This window comes from Macaca fascicularis, chromosome 13, assembly GCF_037993035.2.
Source record: "Macaca fascicularis isolate 582-1 chromosome 13, T2T-MFA8v1.1".
NCBI lineage: Eukaryota > Metazoa > Chordata > Mammalia > Primates > Cercopithecidae > Macaca > Macaca fascicularis.
Window position 1 is genome coordinate 52,062,816 of NC_088387.1, and position 16,031 is coordinate 52,078,846.

The 16,031-nt window shown below is 38.1% G+C and overlaps 1 protein-coding gene across 11 annotated transcripts in view; it reads right to left on the reverse strand.

The window, feature by feature from the left end:
- Positions 1 to 295: 295 nt before the first annotated feature.
- The window catches only part of GMCL1 (germ cell-less 1, spermatogenesis associated), a 53,569-nt gene continuing 37,833 nt past the window's right edge, over positions 296 to 16,031 (reverse strand). For 7 of the 11 annotated variants that reach the window (XR_012422299.1, XR_012422298.1, XM_074011608.1 and 4 more), the window contains 3 exons: positions 12,400 to 12,545; positions 10,128 to 10,215; positions 296 to 2,777 (listed from right to left, as the gene is read on the reverse strand). Coding sequence is in view for 7 of the 11 variants with exons in the window: in XM_074011608.1 (XP_073867709.1) it covers positions 2,682 to 2,777; positions 10,128 to 10,215; positions 12,400 to 12,545 (330 nt within the window). In the remaining 4 variants the exon portion in view is untranslated. The remainder of the gene's footprint in view (positions 2,778 to 10,127; positions 10,216 to 12,399; positions 12,546 to 16,031) is intronic. The other 4 variants (XM_074011606.1, XM_045369156.2, XR_012422300.1 and 1 more) reach the window with 3 other exon arrangements.

The following is a 16,031-nucleotide window of genomic DNA, read 5'->3' on the forward strand; positions in this document are numbered from 1 at the left end:
TCCGCCTCAAAAACAAAACAAAACAAAACAAAACAAAACAAAACAAGTGACTACCACTGTTCTCCACACGGTTTTACCTTTCTTGCTAAGTTTCATGCCAAACCATTTTTTTTTTAAAGGAAAGGTATTCATATCCCTTCTTAATAACTTAGTGTGAAACTCTAGGACATATTTTCTTAAAGACCTCTTCCTTACTGACAAACACAAATCATTCTTAAAATATAAATGTTGTTTTCTAGCCCTAGCATAAAAAAATAGTAGAGGCTGTAAGACAAAAGCTGACAAAACACAAAGCTTTCATAAACCATAGTTTATATAATACTTTAGCTTACACTATTAACACTTTATTGAAAATATTTCTATTGAAAAGAACAAACTCTGCAAACACATAAAAGTATTTGGTAAGAAAACAAAAGCACATCTTTACTACCAATGTGAATTACTAGCTGACAATTATCAATTTCTCAAATAAGAACATTAACCTACTTGTGATTGAAGAATTATCCTGTCTATGGATGACATAAGCAACTTGCCCAGGACAGAACCAATGGATGAAACCACACACAATTCCAATTTGGCCAGTTAACTTATATAAGTGAAATGAAACAGTTAACTTTATTCATTAATATGCTCAAACATTATCTTTACTTCCAAGATTTGCAAAAACTTAATTATCCAAATAATTTAAGTTTGGCATTTATATATATTTCAATACATAAAGGGTAAGGAAACTCTTATACAGTAATGAGATAGAAAGAAAACAACAGCTTCCCATGAAAGAGACCTAATATAGTCAAATATAAAAATAATTAATGTAACCTCTTTTTTTTTTTTTTGAGATGAAGTCTCACTCTGTCGCCCAGGTTGGAGTGCAATGGTGCAATCTCCACTCACTGCAACCTCTGCCTCCCGGGTTCAAGTGATTCTCCTGCCTCAGCCTCCTGAGTAGCTGAGATTACAGGCGTGTGCCACCATGCCCGGCTAATTTTTATTTTGTGTGTTCAATAGAGATGGGGTTTCACCATGTTGGTCATGGCTGGTCTTAAACCCCTGACCTCAAATGATCTGCCTGCCTCGGCCTCCCAAAGTGGCTTACAGGTGTGAGCCACCACACCCGGCTGATGACCAGCTGAAATGTAACCTCTTGATAACAGCCAAATCACTGTATTAGAAACATTTAAATTCCAGCTCTGAGGGTCAAGGGTGAGGCATTTAAAAGGTTCCTTTAAGTTAAACCAAATGGATGAATTTTAAAAGAACAAAAGCAATTTATGAACCTATGGGCATATCATTAAGAAAGAAAAAAATTATTAATAAATTCCAAAAGTTAAAAGGAGTTGGAATAAAAACCTAACTAGAAAGAAAAAAAATTTTGGTTTCAGTTAAGGGGGGTTTTTTGGTCCATTTTATGTAAGAGCTTACTTACTCTTTTTCCAAATGGGCATTTATTATTTGCACAGATACATAAAAATGATTCCCATTTTAAAAACCATAATAAAAATATACATTAACCACAGAAGTACTTACTCTAACTGGAAAGAAAATGAACATGGCTATTCTCAAAACAGTAATAAACACAAAAGGTCAACATATATAAATCACGACAAGTGTACATCTCATTTTTGACAAAAATAAGTTCCATTTTTACATTAATGCTTCATCATCAGGTTCTATATTAGATCCTCTGACCTTATTTACATTTACTATGAAATTTCTATTAGCATGTGTAACTCAAAGGCACTCAATTCTGAGGGTATAAAGTCCTGAGCTTAAGTAGGAAACAAAGTTCCCAACTAAAATTTGAACATAAATAATTCTAAAGATCAGAGAATATTAAAATGTTTAAAACTATAATATCTGGTACATAAATAATTCTAAACCTAATAATAAAGGTGTACAGACTGTCAAAGAAAAGACCATGTAAGGCAAGAAATATACTTGGAATCAAACTGATTTTTCCCTCATTCAAGATCATTTGAAGGTGTGAAGCTAACTTTCATTGTTCTTAAAATCCTAAGAAAGCCTAATTTAAAAAAATAGCAATGACAATGCTTAAGTTTAAAAAAAAGTTTCTCAGTTTAGTCTCCAAAACCAGGAAAAAAATATTTAATGATTAAAAACAAGTGTGAGCTGGAAAGATATTGAACTAAAAGGAGGCATCATAATGAGCAGGTGAAAATATTAAAGGAAAGCTTTAAATGCACCAACTGAAAAGAGCATTTCTAATTGGCCATCCGAATTATTCTTTTAGATTATTTTAGCCAAATAAAAAGAAATTTACAGATGGATAACTGAGGTCCACTAACATAAGGCAGAAAGAAAGTTTAAGCTAAAAATTAAATCTATATTTTGTTGCAGATAAATGTGAGATTTACCTACAGCAATTTTCTACTGATGCTAAATTAAACGCATGAGTTGACATCGCTCCAACAGAAATGGTTTGACAGATATTTTCTTGGCTTTAAAATGTTTTTTCGTATATGCATAGAAATGCAATGAGGATAAGAATAATCTTCTGTATTGTCCGTACAGTTCGTAAGGCCTTTGTCATTGTTAGTCACCTTAGATGTGAATATCAGTAGGGCCATTAAATTAAAACTGGCCTAAAAAGTTTTCAAAGTGCTACTGTTTCCAACCGATGAGATCTTCAGTTTTCTGTATTTTCTGGGTGACGATTATTTTCAATTCTTTTTTTCTGGTGATATATACAAGAAGTTACAGCAGATATATAAGGGGAAGATCAGAAGCCTGCTGTCCAAGTTCATCACCACTTGTTCCTATAAAACAGATTTGTAGATTTAATGACAATTAGATAGCAATAGCTTAAAAATAAAAACAAAAAAACCAAACTGTTGAACTGAGTGAACCAAAGGAGATAGTGTCCTGAGTCTGAGATCCACAACTCCACTCTCCAAATTCCCACCCACTAGCTGTGTGACCTTGTCAAATGCAGCTTCCTCACTGTAAGATGGGGACAATAAGAGTACCTGACTTACAGGAGGATTACATGAGACAATGCACAGGGAGTTTCACAAAGCCAGCTATCTATTGTGTACTCAATAATGGTAGTTGTTTTCATTATTGCAAAAATTTCTATCAAATACTTACATATTTTGTGAACAGATACAATGTCTACAAATACATAAACTTCTCACTTGACTTCAATGTTTTAAACATTTTATTTCCTTTTAAAAAATAATTATTTAAAAAAAATGAGATAGGGTCTTTCTATATTGCCCAAGCTGGCCTTGAACTCCTGGGCTCAAAAGATCTTCCTGCCTCATCCTCCTGCCTCAGCCTCCTGAGTAGCTGGGACTACAGGCAGGTGCCAATGTGCCCGGCTACTTGGCTTTGATTTCTGATGGCCGTTGGGTACAGCAAATCACTGGGATGAGGGTCGGGAGTCATTATCATCACCAAAAAGCAGGGTTCCTACTATTGTTTAAGATTTCCCACTGTCCCTATGACAAACATGTAATTTGTCTCCTGAAACATAAAATGCATTATCATGGAAAAGCAATTTCAGGTTCAGTTACATCAACACACACAAGAATGCTCAGAACTCCCAGAGACAGGAGTTGACACTACACAAATATAACATCCCTGATGCTACAGATCTCTGTTTGGAACCTCATATATCCTTTACTAGAAGCATTTGCTAAACAGAATCAATCCTCAGAGTAAAAGAGGAAACACTAAAATGAGAATTCCTACATTTTAAATGCCTGGCATACACTCTCTGCAATAGTATGCATTAGTTACACTTTATTTATTTTGGGTAAGATACTATTAAACACTGTTTCAATCCAAAGTTTTAATTTTTTACTGAGGCATGTATTCCTGCAAGAGGGACTAAAACTAGAATATTTGAGTGACTGAAGCAGACTCACTGGACACAGCTTCTGTGTTGAGGGAACAAGGAGATAAATTTGAATAAAGAAGGTAGAGAGTACAAATGTCTCTCTCTCACACACACACACACACACACACACAATCTCTCTCTCTCTATATGAGGGAAAGTGGTATTTTAAAAAGACATCAGTGAACAAAATCAGGGGAGGCTATCACCTAGACTGATTGTGCTAACAGTGTCACCAGAGAGGAACGATGCCAAAGCATGGTTGGTCTTCAGATACTTGAGACATCCTGACCTAGTCAAAATTTATATCAATAATCTGGATGAAGGCACATTTACCAAATTTGTTGAGGACAAATGCTTTGATGATATGTATATCTGATGATAAAAATTAAGATTCTGTACCTAATAATTAAAAGCTTCTGAGGAAGATTAGCCTTCTGGTATTTGAATATAGTTAAGATTGAGGCAGGGAAGGGCAGGTCAAAGGGCCAACTCTGGAGAAAGAAGGAAGCCATGTGGATATCATTTGGCTGAATGGACACACCAATTTTTGAATATTAAATTGTATTAATCCCCACTCTCCATTCCCAAACAGGATAGGTTGATCCTAGCTTCATCAAGTGTGTTGCTTCACCTAAAGGTTCAATCTGCATCTGTATTTGCATTGAAGTACCTTTACAGCAAAGTTCTATTGTCATTATTCCACTATGGATGGAAGCTGTGGAGCCCACATATCACAGCAGCAGAGCAGCAGCATCCTCCTAGGTCCCCACTTCTACTTCCAGATAGTTAGTTATTCATCTCTATGTAGAGATCCCTGCTTCTCTGAGGTTTTTGCAACTTATTCTATACTATTCCTCTATTACTTCCCCCACATTCTATCTTATATGTCTAAATTCCAAGATCTACAAATACAACTCACTATTGAATAATCTTTACTTAGTAACTCAAATTCAAACCCTCAACTATTGGCTACTATCTATCCCTTCCTTTCTTTCTTTCTGGGCCACCTCCACTTTCACTCTTACAATTCGGCTTAAAAAAATAAATTTCTGGGTATTTGTTGTTGTTGGTAGTGTTTTTTGTTTGTCTGTTTTTGTCTGGAGACAGGACCTGACTCTGTCACCCAGGCTGGAGTGCGGTGGCATGATCACGGCTTATTGCAGCCTCAGCCTCCCAGGCTCAAGTGATCCTCCTGCCTCAGTTTCTGAGTTGGTGGTACTACAGGCACATGCCACCATGCCTGGCTAATTTTTTAATTTTTTGTATAGACAGGGTTTCGCTATGTTGCCAGGGCTGGTCTTGAACTCCTGGTCTCAAGCAATCCTCTTGCCTCGGCCTCCCAAAGTGCTGGGATTACAGGCATATGCTACTATGCCAAGCCTGCAATTTGGCTTTGATTCCCCATCCCAGCTTTTGAATGTCTCACCAGGTTACCTTTTTTGCCCATCTCTTAAATACCAGTGATCACTAGGGTTCTATCATGCCATATTCTCTACACATTTCCTGAATGTTATCTCATCCAATTATTATTTCTAGTTCAGGCATTACTTGTAAACTCCAAATCCATTTATTAACCAGCCTATCAAATTTTCACCTTGATGTTCTCAAATTAAACGTGCCCTAAACGGAATTCATCATCTCTTCACCATCACCAACACTACGTCATGTTCATTTTCCTTCCTATAATTCAAATCTCAGGTAAAACCACTACTATAAATCAAATTACCCAAATCAGAAAACCATGAACCATCTGACATTTCCTCATGCACACACACGATTAAGAATCAAATTCTCAGTTGCATCACTTTATTTCCAGAACCCATCAATATTTTCATATTCACTGCTACATTCTTTAAGGTTCTCATCACTTTTAATCTGAATTATAGCTATATAATCAATAAATTGTTTTATTGCCATTATCATATCTTGAATCCTTGTTACACATTGCCATCTGAGGGAACCTTCTATAGTGAAAATCCATTTAGCATGGTCTTATAAGACGGACAGTTACAAAATAAATATACAAAATTCACTACCTTTCTTACATTATCAAAAACTATTAGAACAAATGATTCATTTCATATTAGCAATTGAAATGTAAAATACTGGCTGGGCGCAGTGGCTCATGCCTGTAATCCCAGCACTTTGGGAGGCCGAGGACAGCGGATCACAAGGTCAGGAGATTGAGACCATCTTGGCCAACATGGTGAAACCCTGTCTCTACTAAAATACAAAAAAGCGGGGCATGGTGGCATGTGCCTGTAATCCCAGCTACTTGGGAGGCTGAGGCAGGGGAATCGCTTGAACCCAGGAGGCGGAGGTTGCAGTGAGCTAAGATCACGTCACTGCACTCCAGCCTGGCGACAGAACAAGACTCCGTCTCAAAAAAAAATAACAAAATAAAATACTAAACATTATACTTCTAGGAAATAATACAGGAACAATATGGGAAAAACTACAAATTTTAGAGAGAGACATAAGAGAAGACCTAAATAAATGTAGAAAATACCATATTCCAGAAAGGAAGACATCGACTGTCCACAAACTACTCTACATATTTAATCATATAAATTAAAATCCCCACAGGAATTTTTGAAAGGAAACTTAGCAAAATGATTCTATATCCCATACAGGAGAATAATCATGCAAAAAGAACGGAGACATTTTTGAAAAAAGAAAAATGAAGGTGGTTTTGCATTACTAAATATTAATGCATTTTAAAGTTAGCCTAATTAAAACAATGCCTTGTCTTCATAACAAAGAAATCAATAAAACAGAAAGTCCAGAAATGAAAGCAATTTTATAAGTATTTCATGTACAATAAGGCATTTCAAACACACTGATACATCCAGTACATTTCAGATACATCGTCAAATACTCCAAAGTAAAAAATTAAGCCATAAAAAGAACAGAAAAATATATAGATGACTATTTATATAATCCTAGTAAAATGGGGGCCTAAGGGTCACACCAAACAAACAAATAATAAAAGAAAAAGATAGATTGTTTTGAAGGTTGAAAAGACAAATGACAAAAATGTAAAGACTGGGCATGGTGGCTCATGCCTGTAATCCCAGCATTTTGGGAAGCCGAGGCAGATGGATCACTTGAGCCCAGGAATTCCAGACCAGCCTGGGCAACGTGGCAAAACCTCGTCTCTATAAAAAAATACAAAAATATTTAGCTGGGCATGGTGGTGCGAGCCTGTAGTCTCAGCTACTTGTGAGGCCCAGGAGGTGGAGGCTGCAGTGAGCCAAGATTGTACCACCGCACTCCAGCCTGAGTGACAGAGTGACAACCTGTCTCGAAAAAAAAAAAGAGAAAAAGTAAAAACTACAGACTATCACAAATGTTAGTATTTTTAATATATAAAAGCTGTTAAAAATTAGCAAGAAAAAAATGAACATTTTAATAAAAAATTTAACAGAAACAATATAAGCTGTCAGTTTACATGAGATGATGTGTTCAATAAGCATAACAAAACCCAACCATACACTAACCAAAGAAATGAACATTGAAAATTAAGGGCCAGGCGTGGTGGCTCACACCTGTAATCCCAGCACTTTGGGAGGCCAAGGCAGGTGGATCACTTGAGGCCAGAAGTTCAAGATCAGCCTGGCTAACATGGTGAAACCCTATCTCTACTCTAAATACAAAAATTAGTGCACTCCAGCCTGGGTGACAGAGTAAGACTCTGTCTCAAAACAAACAAATAAAAAAGAAATGAAAGTTAAAACAAATATTTGTTTTCACATTTACTACACTGGGATAGAGATGAAAAAGAATGATAAGACACAATATCGGGTATACTCTCCTGTACTGCTGCCGGGGGGGCAGTATCAATTGGACAGTACCTCTGGAGGGCAATTTGTCCATTAGAAAATTGTAGGTACCATGCAACAAGAATTCTACTTGGAATTTATGCCTTTAAAACATCATAAAAACGGACAAAGATATACGTATATTTCCTATAGTATTGAAAAAAATGAGAAACAACTTTATCCAATAAAGAGGAATTATCTAAATTATGGTATAGCCAAAACAACTAATATTATGCAGTTCATAAAAATGATGCTGTGAATATATATTTATTGACAAGAAAAGCTATGTACAACAAAGTGAAAAAAAAAAAGTAGATTACAATTACTACCTCACTGTCTGATGCATCTAGGCTCTCCTGGCCTTGGGCTCTGAAACAGGACTAAGCCTTTCTTCTACTGGGCCCAGGCCAGGTAACCCCACTTTGCCTCTTCCCCAGGCCTGAGTTCTCCCCAACCACTGAGTTGGTTCTCACTATGCGGCCAACAAGTTCTCCCCAACCACTGAGTTGGCCATGAAGGAGACAGAAGACAACACCATACTTGTGTTCACTGTAGATGTCGAGGCCAAAAAGCATAAGATCAAACAGGCTGTGGAGGAGCTCTATGACACCGAGGTGGCCAAGATCAACACCGTGATCAGGGCTGATGGAAAGAAGAAAGTGCATGTTCAACTGGCTCCTGAGCATGCTGCTTTTAGATGCTGCCAAAAAACTGGGATCATCTAAGTTGAATCCAGCTGGTGAATTCTAAATATATATATATTTCACCATTAAAAAAAAGCAGGTTACAAAATAGCTAATCTACTGTGATCCAATTTTGCAAAAAAGATACAGGTGAAGAAAAAACTCAGTAATGTATCTGAGTGGTACATGTATGATTGTTATTTCAGCTGACTTATATTTTCCGTTCTTTCTACAACATCCATAACCTATATGAAACACACAACTCCCAAAGTAAATCTTCCAAACTCCATCCACAGCCCTTATGCCCTGGCTCTAGTTATACTGAACTCTTCCAACCGTCCTACAGTTCCTTGAATGACCCGTGTATTCCCTTGCTTCCATCTTACTCACCGTTTGAGGCTTGGTTCAGGTATGTGTTGACTTTAACACTTTTCCAGGAGACGATGCTTTCCCTGAGCTGTCTTTCTTTCTCCTCCTCCTCCAATAACCACCCCCAACCCTGGCAACTGCTCAGTTATTACAGGTTAGAGTCTTCTCCCTCAAGGTTGCACACTCTGAGCTCATTCTATGATGCTACTTACACTAGTCTATATTAACACAAGCCTGTCTTTATTTCTTCTACTCCTAGCTGAGAACCAAGCACATAGTGGGGACACAAATGTTTGCTGAAGGAACATATGGAATACAACTACTATCTTGGCCTGGTGCATATTTAGGTCTCTGGCTGGGATTGAGCCATGATGGTATTTTTCATGAAGTTTCAGGTAGAAGATAAAGATAGTCATTGTCTATTCAGCTGCAGAGGGTACAAGAAGGACCAACAGAGAATTCTGACGGAGGCAGATTTAAACTTTCTCATTATATATCTGCCTTGAAATGGACATTCCTACCTATTACCTTTCATGTAAGATGGGGGTCGGCTAGAGTTTCAACAATGAGTGGATGACCCTCTGTAAGAATGCTATTAAAAGAAGTTCTCATATAGCATGTGAGGTTACAATGATCACTTCCAGGGTTACTTGCAATGTTAAGGATGTTCTATGATAGTCTCTTCAGTCTGAGGAAAACTACTAACTTTTCATAATTTATGTAAACTATAACAAGTTTTGAATCCTCTAATAAAACATTATGCCCTTTGGAATGATGATTAGTGTTAATAGAATAAACTTCCTCAATATTTTAACAGCTTTCAATTTTACTTTTAAAAATGGTCTACTTTCTCATCATGACACTTTGAAACTTCTCCAAGTGTGTGATGTATGAATAAATAAATGGCTTTGGAGATAATCTGGGGAACAATACAGAGTTTGCCATCTTACGAACCTAATGGGCTAGAGAATAATGCTCTTACGATATTAAGGAGCTTCAGAGACATACAGGATTGTCTTCAAGACGCCTGCTGTGAATGTACAAATAAATGCACTATGTACACAATGGATAAAGCACTTAAGTTCCTAAAATTTTAGGAATGAATTTTAGTGCTGCTGATGATATTCAGGATAAACAATTATTGCCTTATAATCAGCGTTTCCCTGCCCTTCAAACAGTGTTTTCTTTTTTTCTCCCAATTATGCTTCCATTGGGATGGGGTCAGTTATGCATAAGTGAACGTGGTACTTTCATCTTTACCTTCAAAAGGCTTTCAAACCAACTTTTAGGTCAAAATGCCATCACTTTAATGTTAATTCTACTTAAGAATTTTCAAAAGAGGATTCGAAAGACAAATATTATAATGACATACCAGAAGATAACCGAACATACCTGATCCTTTTCAAGTGTAAGTATTTGATAGCCAGTTGTTCTACTACATATTAGTTTTCCACTACTATCAAAAGAAGCCAAACGTAATCTAGGATTTAAAAAAATAAATAAATAAACACAGGATTTTTAAACCACAGATTAAATAAGCCCTTCCTCACTTTCATATTTACTTTTTCCTCTGTTTTTTATTTGATAAAAGACTTTCAGGAAGTCTTTTCAAACTGTAATCTGACTGCATTCAGTGACAAGCCTGTGCTATTACACATATCTGGCCAAGAGAAATAATTTATAAATGTTTTTACTGTGGTAAAATATACATAACATTTATCATTTTAACCATTTTAAAGTATATAGTTCTGTGGCATTAAATATATTTCCACATTGTTCTTTACCCATCTCTAGAACATTTTCATTTTCCCTCGCTGAAGCTCCTTACCCATTAAACACTAACTCCCCACTTTCCCTTCCCTCAGGCCCTGGCAACCACCAGTGTACCCTCTGTACCTATGAATTTGTCTACTCTAGGTACTTCATATGAGTGGAATCTTATAATATTTGTGCTTTTGTGAGTGGCTTATTTCACTTGGCATGTCTTCCAGGTTCATCCATGTTTAGCATGTATCAGAATTTCCTTCCTTTTCAAGGCTAAATAATGTTCTCTTTTATGTATGTACCATATTTTGTTTCTCTAGCATCTGTCAGTGAGCATGTGGGCTGCTTCCACCTTTTGGCTATTGTGAATAACGCTGTTATGAACATAAGTATACAAAAATATCTGTTTAAGCCCCTATTTTCTTTTTTTTTTTTTTTTGAGACGGAGTCTTGCTCTGTCGCCCAGGCTGGAGGGCAGTGGCACAATCTCGGCTCACTGCAAGCTCTGCCTCCCAGGTTCACGCCATTCTCCAGCCTCAGCCTCCCAGGTAGCTGGGACTACAGGTGCCTGTCACCATGCCCAGCTAAGTTTTTTGTATTTTTAGTAGAGGCGGGGTTTCACCGTGTTAGCCAGGATGGTCTCGATCTCCTGACCTTGTGATCCGCCCGCCTCAGCCTCCCAAAGTGCTGGGATTATAGGCGTGAGCCACCGCGCCCAGCCGAAGTCCCTATTTTCAATTCTTCTGGGTCTATACTCAGAAGAGAAATTGCTGGATTGTATGGTAATTCTGTTCAATTTTTTTGAGGAAGCGATATATCATGTTCCATAGTGTCTGTGCCATTTTATATGGCCACGAGCAGTGCACAAGGATTCTAAATACTCCACATCCTTACCAACACCTGTTACTTTTGTTGGTTTTTTTTCTATTCTGTTTTTATTAATAGCCATCCCAATAGGTGTGAAGTGAAAGATCATTGTGGTTTTGGTTTGTATGTCCCTAATTAGTAATGCTGAGCATCTTTTCATGTGTTTTTTAGCCATCTGTATATCTTCTTTGGAGAAATGTTTATGCAAGTCTTTGGCCCATTTTTGAGTTGAGTTTTCTTTTTAAATTATAGAGTTGTAGGAATTTTCTGTATATTCTGGGTATTCATGTCTTGTCAAATGTATGGTTACAAATATCTTCTCTCATTCCCCGGGTTGCCTTTTCACTGTCCTCTGATACATAGGTTTGTGATTTTGATGAAGTCCAATTTTATCTATTGCTTCTTTTGTTGCCTGTGCTTGGGTGTATTATGGAAGAAATCACTGCCAAATCAATCGTTAGGAAGCTTTCCCCCTATGTTTTCTTCCAAGAGTTTAATAGTTTTAGTTCTTATGCTTAGATCTTTGATCCATTTTGAGTTGATTTCTGTATTTGGTGTAAGGTAAGTATAAACATATGACTTTTAAATCATATGTTCATTAAGCTATTGTCCAATTTGTCAGCTTCTGGTATCCTCTCAGAAAAAGATTGCTAGCAACTACTGGGCAAAGTTTAACATATTAAATCCTTTAAAAAGTTAAGGATAATACATGTTTTCCTGGAAACATACCTTGCTACATATTTCAACAGTCTGGACCTTTTATTTGCTAGGAATAGCAACAAGGTGATAACTTCAAGGCTGATATTCCCTATTGGTATATATTCCAGCCTATTCATTCTCCCTGACATACTAGATCTTATGATTCTGATTACTGACAATACATTTCACAGGAATGGAGCCTCGTCATTTCCTACCACTTTCACATATACTGTAGCTTACCAAAGTTCTACTAATGTTGGTGTAAATTATCAAGGTTTTATTTCTTACATTTCCTCTGGAGTGAGGAGGAGTGGGGTGGGGAATCTCACCCTACCTAAATGCTATGCTCCTTCGAGGCTGTAAACTGACAGATCCGCTACATGGCTGATTCAGTGTATTGCGTTTGAAAATGATGTATCGATTGGTGTAAGTTACAAGTAGGTCAAAGCCGAAGTTAAAACCCGTCCAACGCCAGCAGTACTAAAAAATACAAGAAAGAAGACTTACTTCAGTTTATCATATTAGCAAGTCAAAAATAAAAAATTCAAAATGTCTTTTGTCTCTAACTCATTACAAGTATTTCCCTCATGAGTGGCTGACTTTTTGTCAGTGACTTTTTCTTCAGGCTTATCACCCCAAACTATACATATATCTATGCCAGAAAAGCTGCCCTTATGATCATAATTCTCTAAGCTACTTTCCTCTTCATGATCAGTTTCCTTATCTCTTCATACTGCAATTCTACCATAAATAATAATGCTTTTTTTTTTTTTTTGAGATGGAGTCTCACTGTCACTCAGGCTGGAGTGCAGTGGCATTATCTCGGCTCACTGCAACCTCCACTTCCCAGGTTCAAGTGATTCTCCTGCCTCAGGCTCCCAAGTAGCTGGGACTACAGGTGCCTGCCACCATGCCCGGCTAATTTTTGTTGTTATTGTTGTAGTTGTTGTTTTTTGAGACACAGTTTTGCTCTAGTTGCCCAGGCTGGAGTGCAATGGCATGATTTCGGCTCACCACAACCTCCGCCTCCCGGGTTCAAACGATTCTCCTGCCTCAGCCTCCCGAGTAGCTGGGATTACAGGCATGCAACACCACGCCTGGCTAATTTTGTATTTTTAATAGAGACGGGGTTTCTCCATGTTGGTCAGGCTGGTCTCAAACTCCCGACCTCAGGTGATCTGCCCGCCTCAGCCTCCCAAAGTGCTGGGACTATAGGTGAGAGCCACTGCGTCTGGCCTTTTTTTTTTTTTTTTTTTGTATTTTTAGTAGAGACAGGGTTTCACTATGTTGGCCAGGTTGGTCTGGAACTCCTGATCTTGTGATCCGCCCGCCTCAGCCTCCCAAAGTGCTGGGATTACAGGCATAAGCCACTGTGCAAAGCAATAATAAGGCTTTTCGCTGCAACTCTATGTGACTATATAGCTTAGAGCACTAAGAATCTAGATGGGGGTAACTAAGAACCCATTAAAATCTCCTTGCTTTAAAAATACTCTAAAATACCTTAAGTGACACATAACTGGGTTATGTAAATACCATCATGGGGTTCACGAGTTTGTTTATTCTATCAGCTAATAGTTAATGTGAGAGTATCAGATAAGGTGGTGTGACAGAGAGAAGTAGTTAGGGCTTCAAGTGTTTGGCTGACACCCTGGATTGCAATTCAGTATTAACTGATATTTATTGAGCACATATTATATGCCAGGCACTCCTCTAAGCAATGGAATCATAGCAGTAAATAACATACAGTTTCTGCCCTACCAGAGGTGAGGTGATAACTGTAAGGGCAAAGCTTTTTTTTTTTTTTTTTTTTTTTAGAGACAAGGTCTCTCTATATTGCCCAGGCTGAACTCTAACTCCTAGGTTCAAGCAATTTTTCCACCTAATCCTCCCAAGTAGCTGGAACTGCAGGTGCATACCACTGTGCCTGGCTGGAGCAAAGGTTCTGAATAGGTGAGCATGGATAGAGTCCAGTACAAAGAGAGGGAATGGACTAAGAAGCAGGCAGTTCATTTTTCTAATAAGAGGAAAAGCATAGCGCATAGTTATAGATGCAGGTAGACTGGCAGAACTACTGGTAAGAGGATGTACAGATTCTCTTTTCATTGCAGTAGGCAGCAAGGCCATCAGGTAAGAATAAGGGTGAGAGTATTGCCCTTTTGAGGAGAGAAGGTATGAGTTATCTCAGCTAATGGGAGGATCAGTTCACTAGGGAAATACAGACAGATCATGATGCAGCACTAACCTACTTGAAATTCATGGTTACCACATTCGAGTGGAACCTAATGGGGTATGGTGTTTGTCTTTAATCACATTCATCTGTCTGGATGCAAGCATGGAGTGCAACCCTTAACAAGAGTTGGGGTTTAGCCAGGTGAGTTTAACATGTCCAAGAGGAAAAAGAAAAGTTAAAAGAGTATAAGCAAGCGACCAATTTTAAGATGGAACATAAAATATAAGTCAGGCAAAGAAAGAAGTAGAAATGTGGTCAGAAAGGTGATAGGGAAAGGTTGCAAAAATAATGTATTATATAGCCAAATGGGGTTAAAAAATTGTTGGAGTCCAGGTGCTAGAGAGAATGAGCTAGAAAGACGAGGTGGGGTCTGAAAACGGGATGCCTGAAATGGAGATTTTGAAGGTGGTGTAGTAATTAATAATGCAAGGGTATGCTCATGGGAATGGATGCCCGAGGTAGGGTGGAGCACAAGAGCATGGGGGAAGGAAGGTCAAGGAATAGAGATATTGAAATCATCAAGACTGATAATAAGAATAGTGATAAAGAACGGTAATGAGGGCTGGACGTGGTGGCTCACGCCTGTAATCTCAACAATTTGGGAGGCCAAGGTAGGAGGACCACTTGAGCCCAGGAGTTTGAGACCAGCCCGGGCAACTAGTGAGACCTCGTCTTTACAAAAAATTTTAAAAAATTAGCCAGGCGTGGTGGTGCATGCTTGTAGTCCCAGCTGCTTGGGAGGCTCAGGTGGGAGGATCACTTGAGCCCAGGAAGTCAAGGCTTCAGTGAGTCATGATTGTGCCACTGCATTCCAGCCTGGGCAACACAGTGAGACTCTGTCAAAAAAAAAAAAAAAAAAAAAAAAAAAAAAAAAAAAAAAAAGAAAAGAAAAGAAAGGCAGTGAGCTCAGTGAATTATGGCCATAATAAGGGTAGTAGGTGGTATAGTAGAAGCATTTGCTTCAAAGTAACAACAAGATCTGGAAGCAGCAACAAGGAAAAATGTGAACTAAAGAAAACTATTCTTTTATACTCTGAACATCTATCATAATATAAAGGCAAACATAAGCTGGGTATGGTGGCTCACGCCTGTAATCCCGGCACTTTGGGAGGCTAAGGCAGGAGAATCTCTTGAGCCCAGGAATTTGAGACCAGCCTGGGTAGCATAGGGAGACCCCCATCTCTACAAATAGTAAAAAATAAAATTAGCTGGGTGTGGTGGCATGTGTCTGCAGTCTCAGCTACTCCATAGACTGAGGTAGGAGGATTGCTTTCAGTTCAGAGCACTGAGGCTGCAGTGAGCAATGATTGTGCCACTGCACTCCAGCCTGGGCGACACACTGAGACATTGCCAATCAGTAAACCAATGCAAACATAAAACAATCAACTTTTAAAAATTAAAAATAAATAAAGTAAAAATGAGGAAAAGTTTGGGATAGAAATAACCAAATGGGTATCTATATAAGGCTGATTTTTTTGAAAAATAAAAATTATAATTAGTTGGGGGGAAATATTTAAAAATGTAGTTCATGTCCCATTAGTAGATTGTAAAATCAATTGAATAGGATACAATCAGCTGTTTTTCTTTGTTTTGTTTTGTTTTTGAGATGGAGTCTCGCTCTGTCACCAGCCTGGAGCACAGTGGTGTGATCTCAACTCACTGCAACCTCTGCCTTCCGGGTTCAGGCAATTCTCCTGCCTCAGCCTCCCGAGTAGCTGGGACTACAGGTGTGCACC